This window comes from Martes martes (genome assembly GCF_963455335.1).
Source record: "Martes martes genome assembly, chromosome: 11".
NCBI classification, from domain to species: domain Eukaryota; kingdom Metazoa; phylum Chordata; class Mammalia; order Carnivora; family Mustelidae; genus Martes; species Martes martes.
Window position 1 is genome coordinate 38,065,018 of NC_137899.1, and position 15,775 is coordinate 38,080,792.

Sequence of the window (15,775 nt, forward strand, 5' to 3'; positions counted from 1 at the left end):
AAATCTACACCATGAAAAATTTAGTAACTTCCAGAAGTGACGTGCGAGGAAACTCTTTTGTATAAATCTTTTTTTTTTTTTTAAGATTTTATTTATTTATTTGACAGACAGAGATCACAAGTAGGCAGAGAGGCAGGCAGAGAGAGAGAGGAGGAAACAGGCTCTCCGCTGAGCAGAGAGCCCGATGTGGGGCTCGATCCCAGGACCATGAAATCATGACCTGAGCCGAAGGCAGAGGCTTTAACCCGCTGAGCCACCCAGGTGCCCCATTTATATAAATCTTTTTTTTTTTTTAAGATTTTATTTATTTATTTGACAGACACAAGGAGGCAGAGAGGCAAGCAGAGAGAGATAGAGAGAGGAGGAAACCTATTTGATTATTAGTAGAAATGACTGGAAATTTTGACAGTATTGTTAGATATTCACATAGTTGTAAGCCACAGTAAATTCTATTTAAAAATATTTGGGGTTTGGGGCACCTAGGTAACTCAGTCAGTTAAGCGTCCAACTCTTGATCTCAGCTAAGGTCTCAATCTCAGCATCATGAGTTCAAGACATATGTTAGGTGCCACACTGGGCATAAAGTACTTTAAATAAATAAATAAAAATAAATAATAAATATATATTTACTTATTGATTAATAAGTATAATATACCTAGATATTCATTTGTAATTATTAATTTGATATAAATAATTTTCCTTCCTTTAGATGGCCTATATCTCTTTAATTTATCCTCACTTTATTTTGTTATTTTGTTATTTTTGTTATTTTGTTTATTTTGTTATTATGAAATTCTTAAAACATCACCATATTTCCAATTTTTGAGAGATATCTATTCCATTCTTCTCAAAGACTGGGACAGGGAGAAATTACTTGAAGCTTGGATGTCCAACCCAGAGAACTGCTGCCAACGATCAGGTGTTCAGATGCCAACTCCACCACCAAGTGGATATAATGCCTGGGACACGCTCCCTTCCCCAAGAACTCCAAGGACTACACGTTCTTCTGTCACCTCTCCAGATGAAATAAGTTTATCTCCTGGAGATTTGGACACCAGTTTGGTATGGTTTAGTATTCAATGTACTTCCCATAGATTTGTGTTTAGTCTTTTCTCTTTTAAATTATTTAATATTGTTTCATGGAAGGGACGCCTGGGTGGCTCAGTCATTTAAGCAGCTGACTCTTGGTTTTCGCTCAGGTTACAATCTCAGGACTGAGATTGATCCCCATGTTCCCCCGTGTCTGGCTCCATACTGGGCTTGGAGCCTGCATAAGATTCTCTCCCTCTCCCTTCCCTCTGCCCCTCCCCCTATCCCTATGCTTTCATTGTCCCTCTCTCTCTCTTCCTCTCTCTCAATATGGGGGGGAAAAAAATATATATATATATATATGTGTGTGTGTGTGTGTATATTCATTCCCCCCCTCCATGGAACCTCTAGCATATTCTTGTAATTGAATCCTGTACCCTTCTTTAAGGGTTCAATTATTTTACCCTTTGGTAAATATTATCACAGAATATTTTTATTATCTCTGAATTACAGATCGAAAAACAAAAGGTTTTCTTTTCTCATGTCAAAACAGTAAACATAAAAGAGTCTGAGAAAGCCATCTACTACATTTACACTTAAAATCTCTAGGTGCTTAAAGTTTTAAACACACCATACTGAAATATTAAAAGTTGAGTTTGTGATAGGCACTTTAAATTTAAAAAATGAAAAAAAAATTGTATTTTCTTGAAAACACTTCTAATATATTGATAATTTTGTATTTGTTTCAGTAAAGCTTTGGAGTGTATCATCTAGATACATTTTGATAATAAATGTTTGCTTTTTATTGAGAAACAGTATTGCCATTGTCTATATTTTTAATTGGCATAAAAATTGGCATACTGTTACAGGAAATTTTAACGTTTCTTTAATGGTTCATCCCCTCAAAATATGTGATAAAAATGAAAGCATTCTGGGTTTTATCTAGGCCTTCTTGGAAAATAAAATCCTACTTCTGTTATTTGCTTCTGTAACATTGGAATGTTTGCTTCTAATAAGTCATTGTTTAGAAGATACATAGCTTTGTAACAGGGCTCCTTAGGTAGAAATCCTTAAATTTCCACTCTGAATATCCGGAGTTCTTATCTTGAAAACACAACGTTGCTCTGTTTCTGTAGATTTTCTAGGATGAGTATAGGCAAAAGGACATGATATTGAAGTGGTTATTTTGCAGTGGACAATTTGATCTTGACCTGAATAGATTGTAATGGTTTATTTCTTGTACTTTTTTTTTTCCCAAATGCATAGTTGCTGATTAATACATAAATTTGGAATTTAAGAGTTTGACTTGTGCATTAAACATTTAGGTCCCTTAATAGTTTATAATGAAGTAGGCATGGTATTTGTTATTCAATCAAAAATAGGTACACTAACTTTAACTTCCCTTACAACTTTGAAACACTTAACTTTATTGTTACTGTGGGTTTTTTACCCACAGTATTTTTACCTTAAACCAATGAGAATAAATAAATATATCATTCTCTGTCCAAAGTATGACTTCGTTTAAATCATTGCTCTTCTTCATTTCCAGTGTGACATTTGTATGTGCAGTATTTCTGTATTTGAAGACCCAGTGGATATGCCCTGTGGACATGACTTTTGTAGAGGTTGTTGGGAGTCGTGAGTATATGTGCAGCTTAGTATTTCTTACTGCATGCTAGCACTCTGATTTGGTAATAAAATTGCCTGCTTTAGATATTTAATGATATGGATTATTCATATTGGTTTCAGAGTTGCACTGAAATATACTGCACTGATAAGGAAGAATTTTTTTCTCATTTTTACATCTTCATATTTATTCAGTAAAATTTAATTTCATAATTAATATTCTTTAGCTTAATGGAAGGTACTTTTGGAACAAAGCAGGTATATGGAAGTAAGTTTTCTTAGTATTTAATTTACATTACATTTATTGTAATGTACATGCAAGCCTACACCTAAGTATCAAGAGTAAGGGTTTTTTTATATTCTAAGAATTTGAAAGTATTTGTTTTATGCTTTCTCTAAATTTTTTGTAACAAGCAAATAAATAGCCTTTGAAATCTATAAGAATATGTATGTTTAAAATTCCTTCTCAATCAGTTCAAAGGTTGATGTCTCTCCTAGACATGGTTGAGTACAAATGAGAAATTTATTTTGTTTCTCATGTTTGTCTCTAGTGTCCTTCCCATTATCTTGCCAAGATTTATATTCTCATACCATCCATTAACTTTGCTCTAATGTTGCACTTCTCAAGAGAGGTTTACAAATAAAACAAAGGAGAAGATCTATGTAATTAATGAGCGATACAGTATCATGTTATCTCTGGAGCACATAAATCTACTGACTAATGACCTAAGCAAAGCATGTCATTAGTAATTAAGGAAATCTGGTTTCAAACTATTCTTTTTTCATGGAGTACCATGTACCAAGTGTAGGGAGCTGGGGAATACTGTCTTGGGTGAGAGAACAAGAACCTGAGCAAATTTTCTGTTGTCCTAAACATATAATAACTGACATATAATAAACTACATATTTGAAATAAATAATAAGCCTTGACATACGTACACACCCAAGAAACATTACCACAATCAAAATAGTGTATATATCCATTTTCCCAAAAGTTTCCTTATTTCTCCTTAAAATCCTTCCCACACTTCTCTGTCTGCCTCCCTCACCCTCCCACCATCTCCTCCCTCCAATTTTTTAGACAACCACTCATCTTTCTATCATTCTGGTTTATTTTGAGTACATTTTCTTTGTTTCCTAAACCAGAATATAGGGGAAGATTTCATTTGGAGGGGGGAAATATTACTGCTTCTTAAAAAATCAGAATAAATGAGAGTATCTGGTCATTCTTTTTAAAACACAGACTAGAGTTTACTCTGAATCTAATTAGATAAGATTATATCTGTACAGCTGATACAGGTAAACTGATTGCCAAGGGTCAGGTTTACAATCCAAAGCTAACTCTGACCTAGTTGTAGGTGCAGAAAATGTTCCACAGATATAGTACTTTATTTAGCTTAAAATTGTTAACTCTGTTGTATTAGGGAGTATTTTCTGGGTTCTACCAAGTTTGCTACTGTTGACGATGGTTTCTATGTGAAAACTGAGCCTCCCCAAGGGATTTACTTGAAGTTTTTTGAACTTTCATTTACCTCCCTCACCAAACTTATGTCCCAGGAACCATCTCCCATACTCATCACAGGCTAGCCATGAGAAGTTTATGGTAAGATTTAAATTTGAAAGCTCTAATGATTATTTTCTGTATTACTTTATCAACCTCCCTAGGATTCCCCTTTCATCATCCTGCTAGTAGTTCTTGTCAAATCAAGCAGCAGGAAAACAAATTCCAGGTTGGGTGATTTATACATTAAACCATTTTTAAATTAATTGCAGTGCTTTCATAGGCATATAGAAAAGAAACTTACTTGTTTAAGAAGCAGGCAAAAAATTTTAAAGGTCCTTAGATAGTTCAGAAGCTCTTAATTTACTCTTCCCTACTCCATAATGTCATCAATCCAGCCAGATGCTTTGAAGCATCTACTCCAAGCGCTTAAATGAAACGGAAATTACTGTTTTCTACCCAGCCTAGATTATCCTTCCTGCTACTTATTAGTTGTTGACTTAGGTAAGTGGTAACCTCCCTGTGCCTCAATTTCCTTATCTAAAATGGTGATAATAGTAAGTACATCATAGAGTTATTGTGAGTTTACTGTTAAATGGCTTAATATGTGAAAAATGCTTAAAACGAACAGGGCCTGGCACATAGTTACTACTCAATAAATGGTAGTTATTATTCTCTTTCTGGATGACTGACCTTACAAGACAAAAATATAGGTAAAGTCTGCCCTAGATTTCTGCCAGCTTTTTTCCTTGATATGATAAGCTCACTTAATTCATTTTCCAAGAAAGCCTACTATAAACCCAAGTCCAGAAGATCATTATTTGTGGTTACTGTTTCAAATCAAAATAGTTTTCCATGATAAATGCAGGTAGGTCTACTTGTAGCTTGAACAATTTCCTAAGTGCTTTTCCTTGAGACAGCCACCATGCTTTGTTTGGTATGCAGCAGCAGAAGTTCATTATGTTTACTTCCCATTTCTTTTCACAGAATGCCCAAAAGATGGGTACTTGTGAGTTAAGACTTAATAAAATAAATAATCAATAAAATGTATTGGTAATTAACCAATAATTTGTAATTTGTATTACTCTATCAAGGGTATTCTTAAATGAAACTGGCTTTTTTTTTCTTTCACTGCAAGTGCAAAGCAGTGAAGAATATATATAGTTTTAACACCATTGCCATGATCATGCTAAGGTACTAACAGGTATTTATTTATTTATTTACTTACTTATTTATTTAAAAAATAAAACAATTTTAATACCATTATGAAAATAATTTTTTACCTCATAAACCCCCTGAAAAGTCTCAGGTCCACAGATCATACTGTGAGAACAGCTCTATAGTATTTCCCCTGAACACTTTATCCATCTTTATTTCTGCCAAGTTGTTTTTCTCGATACAGAATAATGCAGGTAATTTTTACCTGTAACTAAGGTACAGAATGCCCTTCTGTTGGGATATATCAGAGTTTTGTGAAGTGTGTGTGGTTTTTGAATCATACTGAAAAATAGAGGGTAAGATTTTAAACGTGTTGAATTTTAAATGCACATGAGACATTTAAACAAAAGTACTATGTGTGGTCAAGATCTGTAGCTAAGGAGGGAGATCTGGGCTTTAAATTTCAGAGTCATTAGCATATAGGTGGTAGTTTAAGTTGGGAGTATTTAGATCACCCAGGAAGATTGAATGAAATGAGAAGGGAAGAGTATTGGCATGAAAACCCTAGAGAGGGGCGCCTGGGTGGCTCAGTGGGTTAAAGCCTCTGCCTTCGGCTCAGGTCATGATCCCAGGGTCCTGGGATCGAGCCCCGCATCAGGCTCTCTGCTCAATGGGGAGCCTGCTTCCTCCTCTCTCTCTGCCTGCCTCTCTGCCTACTTGTGATCTCTGTCTGTTAAATAAATAAAATTAAAAAAAAAAAAAACCCTAGAGAACAGTAAAATGTAAGTGATCAGGAGAGTGAAAAGCACTAGTGAAAAAGTTGAGTAAGGAGCAACCAAAGGTAAAAAGAATGCCAGGGGGATAAATAAGTCCTAGAAGTCAAAGAAAAGAGAGAATCTGAAAGAAGGAACTATTTAGCAGTATCTGATGCTCCAGAGAAGTCAGGCCAGAAAAAAACTGAGCTGTCTTGAATCCTTGAGCTACAGACAGATCACAAGTAGGCAGAGAGGCAGGCAGAGAGAGAAGGGAGGAAGCAGGCTCCCCACTGAGCAGAGAGCCCGATGCAGGGCTCGATCCCGGGATCACGACCTGAGCCAAAGGCAGATTCTTTAACCCACTGAGCCACCCAGGTGCCCCGCTAATGGGTAGTCTTAATGGCCTGTTGAGAGCTGGCCATTCAGTTTAGAGGTGATAAAAGCCAGAGTGTTGCTGGTTGAAAAGTGAATGGGATAGAGTTGAGGAATGACAAATCATTAAACTGTCAAGAAACTGATGGGAAAGGAAAGTGGAGCTAAAAAGATCATTTAGTTGAGAAATGTTTGAGCATAGGAAAAAACTTGAGCGTATTGATTGTGCCGAAGACCCATGAGGGAGACAGAGAGACAGAGACAGAGAGAGGATAGGTTTCTGGATTGTGCAAATTCTGGAGCTGTCCGGAGTATTTACAGATTAGTTTAAGGGGTATAGGAGGAAGCCCTCTTTCACTGAAGTGAATAGTGAGAGGAAGGCAAAGATAGCTAAAAATATGGGTAGGTTCAGGGTGTGGTAGGGAGGATATTAGAGAGGGCTCTGTTTTCTTTGAAGTGCCAGGATGATACTGTGGGAGAAGGTGGAAATGGACCAGAGAGAGCAGATCTGATGAAGTCTCAGCTTGATTTTTTTTTTTTTTTTTTTTTTGAGTGCAGTTGAGTTAAGCACCAAAGGGAAAATACTGCAGGCAGAATAGTCAAACTGTTGATGGTGATCACTAGATCATGGTGACTTAGTTCCCTGGTTTTCCATATATTTCCTCTAGGTTTAAGTGTTAAATCACACTTCAAAAGCTAATTTGTTTCTTGTTTTTCTATAGGGAATATTAATAATAATAAAAATAAAACCCTGCTAAAATTTATAAATTCTTATTCTATGCCGGGCACCCAGCAGATACTCACACATTATATCATTTAATCTGTGTAACAACCCTCAAGAAATGCTTATTATTACCTCCATTTTACAGATAGGAAACTGAGGGACAGAACAGGTATATAAATTGTTGAAGATCATATGACTGGTAGTGGCAGACCTGGAATTCTCTAACTCAAAACCCTGCTCCTTAACCACTTGATTCACCTTAGGCTAGATTCCTGCCACTCTCCAGGATAACTTTTCTCTGCCTCAACTAGTGTGCCTAGAGTAGGATATGCAACTTAATACTCATCTAAATGAAATATAAAGAGGTAGTCTTTTCTTCAAAAAGGCATGCTATCTTCCAGTGCCACTCCCAAATCTCTTGGATTAGCCATGATTTGATTCTGTATAATTGCTCCCTTTTTTTTAAAGGTACAGAATATCGAGAATTGAATATGACCTTCCTAAACCACTCATTTCTGAAACTTGGATACTGTTTCAGATTTTTAGAGAGGATAAAGTAAAAGAAGAACATTGTGAAAACATATATAAAAAACATAAATACAAGTATATATATTCATATATGTGTGTATAAGTGAATGAATGGTTGGGCAGGTAGTAAGTGTTCAATAAATAATGTTTTGAATTATATAAATCAGTGCATTACAACTGATATCTCACCCTTTGTTCATTGGTATTATTTTACTTATACTCTAACAGAAAATTTAGCATAAAGAAAAAATTCATGGAATTTGCAAATAAATTATATTCTTCCCTTTTTTTCTATCAATTGATAATTTTAATAGGTTTTTGAATCTGAAAATTCAAGAGGGTGAAGCTCACAACATTTTCTGCCCTGCATATGATTGCTTCCAACTTGTGCCTGTGGATATCATAGAAAGTGTAGTTTCTAAGGAGATGGACAAACGATATCTACAGTTTGATATTAAGGTATGCCGCCAGTTATCCGATTTCATTTTCATTTTATGAAACCTGCATAACAGATTTTATTTAATTTTTTTGTTTTATTTTTAGAAACACATAAAATAATGGACTCTGATTTTGTTTCCCAGAAAAACTGCATGAAGGAATGGTGGCATTAATTAAAGCTTTAAGCAGAAGCATTTTTTTTTAAGATTTTATTTATTTGAGAGAGAAAGAGCACGTTTGCAAGAGCAGGAGGAGGGGCAGAGTGAGAGGAAGAAGCAGATTCCCCACTGAGGAGGGACCCCAACACCATGATCCAAGCCCAAAAACATAGATACTTAACTGATTGAGCCAGTAGGTGCCCTCCCCTTTTTAAGAGCAATTTTATTTATTTATTTATTATTTGTTTGTTTGTTTTAGAGAACGCATGCACATGTACATGTGAATAGGGAGAGGAGCAGAGAAAGAGGGAGAGAGAATCCCAAGCAGGTTTCATGCTCAGCACAGAGCCCAACATGGGTCTTGATCTCACAACTCTGAGATCATGACCTGAGCCAAAACCAAGATTTGGGCACTTAGAACTGACTGACTACCCATGCACCCTAAAGCATTATTTTATAGTTATGATAGATAAAATAAAAGTAAAAAATTGTAGTAGTAATTTACCAAACAACAAACAAACTCTCTACTCTTTACTCATTTGCCTGTTGGACTTTTGTAACTGATCAAGACAGTGTTCAGAGTAAATAGTACCTATTTTTCAGTTTTCCAGAAGACATATTTTAGACTTCTAAATGTAAATATTCAGAAATAAAGATTATCAACTTGGAATGGGTTTTTTTCAAAGAATAGTTTCATATAATGAATTATAATGTTTCTTTTTTTCCTATTTATTTTCATTTAAGAATTGTCCAGGGGTGCCTGGGTGGCTCAGTTGTTCAACGTCTGCCTTTGGCTCAGGTCATGGTCCCAGGGTCCTGGGATCGAGCCCCGTATCGGGCTCTCTGCTCAGCGGGGAGCCTGCTCCTCCCTCTCTCAATGCTTGTGTTCCCTTTCTCGCTGTGTCTTTCTCTGTCAAATAAATAAATAAAATCTTTAAAAAAAAAAAAAAAAAAAGAATTGTCCAGAAGTATGCAAGTTACTTTCTTGTGTGGTCTAAAAATTATACTTTGGGGGTGCCTGGGTGGCTCAGTCAGTTAAGTGTCCGACTCTTGATTTCAGCTCAGGTCATGATCTCCAAGTCATGGGATTGAGCCCCACGTCAGGCTCTGTGCACAGCGGGAAATCTGCTTAAGATTTTCTTTCTCCCTCTCCTTTTGCCCCTCCTCCCCTATAGTCATGCACGCTCACTCTTTCTCTCTAAATAAAGAAAAAAATTGTGCAAATTTTTTGTAGTCTAAACCTATGACATACAGACTTTTCAAAAAGATGTCCTGCTGTTTCATAACAAAGCATCATAATCTGGATTTTTATGTATTATTGGGGTATCATTTAGAAATTTACAGTACTAATACAACTAATACTCATATAATTATTTTCCATCAGAAAAGCAGCAGATTGTATGAGAAAACATTTTTAAATTATGTATTTTCTGTGTGAATAATTGCATTTTTACTTGATCATCATTACCTGGTTTTTAGATTAAAGAAAACATAAATTTAAAAAGTCACATTGTTTCTAAGGTAATTATGTCTTTTTTCCTTCTTACTAAGTTCCATACTTTTTGGTACTATTTTTAAGTATCTTTTGAAACTGATTAATCCTTGTTTTTTAGTTCCCCCTTTTTTCCCTCTAAAGTAAATTGACATGAGATATGCTCTGAGAATTAAGAGTTAAAATATTTCTGTTGTGTTTTATTATTGCTGTTTCAACAGGCCTTCGTTGAAAATAATCCTGCCATTAAATGGTGTCCTACTCCAGGTTGTGAAAGAGCAGTCAGACTTACAAAACAAGGGTCAAATACATCTGGGTCTGATACACTCAGCTTTCCCTTGCTCAGAGCTCCTGCTGTGGACTGCGGAAAAGGACACCTCTTCTGCTGGTCAGTATAAGAGAAGTTGGAATCAGCCTAATCCCCTTTCTAACAGCTTTTAAAGAGACTTTTAAACAGAATTAGGTCTTTAGAGTGTAGTATATTTGATATCATTATTATTAATTTTAAAAATGTGTGATGTGATGAATAGTCATAATTTATATTTATTGTGTGCTTGATGTGTACCAAGCATTATGCCAGATATTTTCATATATTGAATTCTCCCGACAGTGCTATGAGTTAAGTATTGTTATAACACCCATTTTACAGATAAAGAAACTCAGGCATAGAGAAGTTGCCCAGGGATATGCAGCTAAGAAATGGCAGACATGGGATTAGAACCAAGCTCTGATTCTAGAACCCATGCACTTAAACTCTAGTAACAAATTGCTGAAAATAGACTAGAACATATTTAGAACTTAAATTTTTTCTTGAAATTGAAGACTCTAGCAGTGATTCTTAACCGTGGATGCCTAGAATTAACTAAGACCCATTTTCCCAAATTTTCATCGTAGGCCCCAACAAGTTAAATTTTTGATGTACTAGGTTTTTGGAGTAGGGCCCCCAAAAAGAAGCTTGTAGGTGGTTCTAATGCACAGTCCTAGTTAAGAATCAGTTTGTATGTCTTGTGTTTTTTAACTGTATGTCTATCAGCATTCTGCTTTATTCAGAGTAGATTCAATAATTAACTGTTGGGGTTTTTTTTTTAGGTAATTAAATGATCAGAAAAAGAAATAGTATTTGTTCTCCTTTTCTCTCATTTCCAGATTTATCACATATGCAAGGGTATACTTTAGATGGATAGAAGACTCTACTTACTTACTTATCAGAAACCAAAGCCAAATTATAGCACTGCTATACTAAAAAGGCATAGTTGTAGAAATAATCCTATCCTGAAAGATCTATTTCTTGCCCTCATCATCATTATCATAAGCTAAAAATATTTCTTGAATTGCCAGTCTATGTATAGCACTGAACTCTGTAAGTCAGGTGTCAGAAAACTACTGTTCCCACCAGTTTTTATTGGAATATAGTCATACCCATTTGTGCCAGTTTATTTTCTGTGGCTGCTTTCAGGCCATGGCAACATTATGTAGTTCCGACAGAAACCATATGGCCTACAAAACTGCCCAAATATTTACCATTTGGTTCTTTACAGAAGAAGCTTGCTAGACTCCTGTGCTAGGTGCTTGAATGAACTGATTGATGAAAGGAAAATCGTATTGACTACTATGATGACTAAATCAGTCCCAGCAAGTAAAATAGCAACAGAATATTGAATAATAGGTTAGATCCACGTGCCTTATAGTAATTTTTCAAAACATTTACAAGACAAATTCATAATTTTTAGTTTTACATGTTTTACTGTTTACTGATTGGTTCTTAACTCTACCTCACTTCCTCACCAGAAGAGGTCAGGATCTAGCTCAGAAGTATAAGTGAGTGAAAGAATGCACATGAGCTTAATTGTTCATAAATAGTCCTTAGATGAATATGAACTCACTTTATTATAACATAAGAATACTGAAGTTAAAAAATAAAGGAGCTTCCTCTTTGAGATAGTGTGGAGTTTCTTCAAAAATTTAAGCTCATGGCTCAGTTGGTTAAGCAACTGCCTTTGGCTCAGGTCATGGTCCTGGAGTCCCAGGATCAAGTCCCACATCAGGCCCTCTGCTCATCAGGAAGCCGGCTTCTCCCTCTGCCCCCTCGCACCTTTCATGCTCTCTCTCTCTCTCTCAAATAAATAAAATCTTTAAAAAAAAAAAAAATTAAGCTCATGTGCCCTAAGGCACCCCACTATGTGTAACCTGTGCATCTAAAATGATACTAAGCAGAGATGCCTGGGTAGCTCAGTGGGCTAAGCAACTGACCTCCTCTCATGTCATGATCTCAGGGTCTTGGGATGGAGTCCTATGTCATAGGCGCCACGCTCAATGAGGAGTCTATGTGACCCGATCTGCCCTCCACACCCACCCACCCCCCGCTTGTGCAGTCTCTCTCCCTTATACTCTCTCTCTGTCTTGCTTTCTCATGTAAATAAATAAAATCTTCACTTAAAGAAATGGAAAATATAAATTAGTAAAAACATTTTGAAGTAAGGAGAAGAGAACATTTGCTAAGATCAGAGAATAATAAAGTTTTGAAGGGAAAAGAAGAACCTGTGATTAGCATTGTCTTATTAAGCTATGTGGTTTCTGTGGTCTGGCTTTCACCACAGATGATGTTTTAACTACAGATGAGCTTTCACTTTTTGAGTATGTCGCAAGTAGTAAGTTTGGTTTAACTAAACATGACAAAACTAGTGGGAAAACCTACCAATATAGATTAAGCTCTAAAAGCTATATGAATGAATCTGTAAGTATATATTATGATGCTATAAATGTACATTTCTAGACCAGTGTTTGGAGAAATATATTCCCTTATTCTTTCTCACATCCCAAAATATTGGGTTGGTTATAGTCAAGATTCATTGGAGACCATATACCAAGACCACTGTTGAATTTTATCTGTTGATAAAATTCTGTTGAATTTTATCCTGGTTCAGGGGACCTGTGAATGGCCACATGGATTCAGGGTCACATTTGGTAATTATTTACTCTTTCTCCTATTCGTGAGGGTGGTAGAGAGCGTAGCAAATAGAATCATTTTCTGAATGTAACAATTCTGATTCTAAATCCTATTCTAGGATTTTTACATTGCCTGCTTCACCTCTCTAGGCATTAATTTGCAGTCTCTGTTTTTACATTCTTACCTTCCTACTCTTATTCATGTAGTCTAAGAGCTTTACCTATAAGGAGAAATTTCTAAAAATTAAAAAAAAAAAGAAATTCTTAGAGTTCTACTGCCCTTATCCACTATTTCAAAGAGAGGCAAAATCTGCTGTATGCAAAAGGAAGCTTTATAAGAGATATCTTTATAAAATAAAGGCGTATGATTCTGGGTTTTGCTTCTTTCTTTCCCCAGAAAACTCAGAAATATTCTCTAAAAATGATTACAAAAACCACAAGAAAAGGCAGTAATAGCTCCTTCTTTTTAAGAGCTGCGTGTGACAGAATGAGTTGAGAGCCATCCCCAAGGGATGTGTGCCTGGATATAACTAAACATATTTATTGATAAGAGGGAAGGTAGGAGTAGACATTTCCCTTCCCACCACAGTTTTAGCCCTTTCTCTTGTAACTTGTTTTCACCCACCACTTCTTTGCCCTTATTAACTGAACCTAGAATGCTTTCTCCCCCTAGCCTATTTAATTATATTTTGTCTGATTTGACTATATTACCCCTGGACAGTGTTCATAACTTGAGCCAATGACCATCTCCCCTCTGTTTTTATTAAATAGAATATCCTACTATGTAACTTCTGTGCCCTCTGAGCAAACTCCAAGAGTTTCTTCTCTGAGGCAACTCCTTAAAGATTTGCTCTCAGGGGCACCTGGGTGGCTCAGGCATTCAAGCATTCAACTCTTGATTTTGGCCCAGGTCATGATCTCAGGGTCCTGGGATCAAGCCCCACATCAGACTCTGCCCTCTGCGCAGAGTCTGCTTGTCCCTCTCCTTCTGCCCCTCCCCGTTTGTGCTCTCTTTCTGTCTCTAACAAATAAATAAAATCTTTTTAAAAATATAAAATAAAATAAAGATTTGTTGTCAGAAATACTTAATACCACCCAAATTCTAATCTATGAAGAGAGGAACTCAAATTTAACCTTAGGTATAGTGGCCATTTCCCTCCTCTGTTACCTCAGAGTATCCCAGTCCCTTCAGTCACAAGCATTGCCCGTGGAAATGGAGAAACTTAAATGGAATTCATCTCTTCTAAATCCATAGACAGCCAAATGTATTTTAGAGTTATTCAATAAAATTGACTGGCATGAGTATTCTAAAAACAGTACTGTGTGGTTTTTAATGTATCACCCAGCTGTGGAACATTTATTTAGTGAACTATGCAAAGAAACCTATAAAATAGTGTCACCATCACCATGAAACAAATTGAACCCAGTAAGATATGGATTATAGGGATACAACTGATAAAAAATAACAGCCATCAGGTTTCTAGTCCACTGAAGTTTCCAATGAATCAGAATACAGTGTGCAGACTTGTCAGGTATTTCGGGAAATTTTACAAGTGAATGTATATTAGTGCATTAATATTATCATCAGCTCGTTCTGTTTTCCTCCAATATCCACAGTAAGGATTTTGATAAAGCCTACTTTCCTGTTAGGATCATGAATCTTGATTGAATTAAAGCATAGTTTCATACTTCATCTCCCCCACAGACTTCACAGACAGTGGACGCTTTAGGAGTCCTCTGGGCAAAATAAATGTTGTTGTTCTTTGTGGGCCCCAATAGTTGAGTCTCATCTTGTCTTGTAAAATTAGAATCTCAGTTCCTTAGCTTAATAGCTCTGGTTCTGGAAAACGATGTTTCCAGACTGGCAATATTTAACTATTTGTGTATCAGAGTCCTGCCAACAAGCAGAACTTATTCCCCAGCTTGTCCTAGGCCCAGAAATGAAACATGATATTTATTTGATAGAAACTGATCATAAGACCCTGTTTAAATATCATGTCGACTCTATACAAATTATCATGCTCACCTAAATAAATACTGTTGAAAGTTCAGTTGTATCAAGTTTCAGTGGAGCAGGTGATTGACATTAATTGAAGACACAGGGCCTACATTTGAGACTTAACTGCCACTAACTAGCTGTGTGACTTGATGATAAACAAGCATCCTCCCTCATAATACAGTAATATATTTGAAGCCTTTGTAACTGATGCAGTCAGCACAAAATGTACTACTTCCAAAGCCAAACTATTTGAATTCAAATCTCAGCTCATCTGCTTGCTATATGTGTGACCTTTAGCAGAGTGCTGAGTCTCTCCATGCATGTAAAAGGGGGATAACAGTACCAATTTCAAAGAATTGTTATGTGGATTAAATGAGTTGGTGTGTGTAAGGAATTACAACGTTGACTGACATTTTCAAAAATATTAGTTCTTGTTTGTTTAGAGAGAGAGAAAGAGAGGTGGGGGGTGTGACCGAGAAAGAAAGAAAGAATCTTAAGCAGGCTTCACACCTAGTATGGAATCTGATGTGGGGCCGAGTCTCACAAACCTGAGATCATGACCTGAGCAAAATTAAGAGTTGGATGCTTGGGGCGCCTGGGTGGCTCAGTGGGTTAAAGCCTCTGCCTTCGGCTTAGGTCCTGGGCCTGCTTCCCTTCCTCTCTCTCTGCCTGCCTCTCTGCCTGCTTGTGAGCTCTGTCAAATAAATAAATAAATAAAATCTTTTTTTTAAAAAGGTAAAAAAAAAAAAAAAAGAGTTGGATGCTTAACTTACTGAGCCACCCAGGCACCCCAAAGATAATAGTTTTTTAAAATTGTAATTTTTAGTTAACTTGTTAATTAAGGGAGAAAGTTGTCTAAAAGAGAATCATAAGAATTTACTCACACAGGATGGGTCATTAATAAAGTTCTAAAATGGAAGTGAACTGAAATTGTCAACTTTTGTTTAAGAGGGAGGTGTTACCTCTGTTTTTCTTTCACTATACTAGAAACATGTAATGTGATAAAAATTGTTACAACAGCAGTCATATTATAGTGCATAAATGTATCG

At 36.1% G+C, this 15,775-nt stretch overlaps 1 protein-coding gene across 2 annotated transcripts in view; it reads left to right on the plus strand.

The window, feature by feature from the left end:
- ANKIB1 (ankyrin repeat and IBR domain containing 1) overlaps positions 1 to 15,775 on the plus strand; it is a 153,525-nt gene that overhangs the window by 100,150 nt on the left and 37,600 nt on the right. For both annotated transcript variants that reach the window (XM_080818598.1, XM_080818599.1), the window contains 4 exons: positions 854 to 1,062; positions 2,579 to 2,667; positions 8,008 to 8,152; positions 10,003 to 10,169. In XM_080818598.1, the coding sequence (XP_080674724.1) occupies positions 854 to 1,062; positions 2,579 to 2,667; positions 8,008 to 8,152; positions 10,003 to 10,169 (610 nt within the window). The remainder of the gene's footprint in view (positions 1 to 853; positions 1,063 to 2,578; positions 2,668 to 8,007; positions 8,153 to 10,002; positions 10,170 to 15,775) is intronic.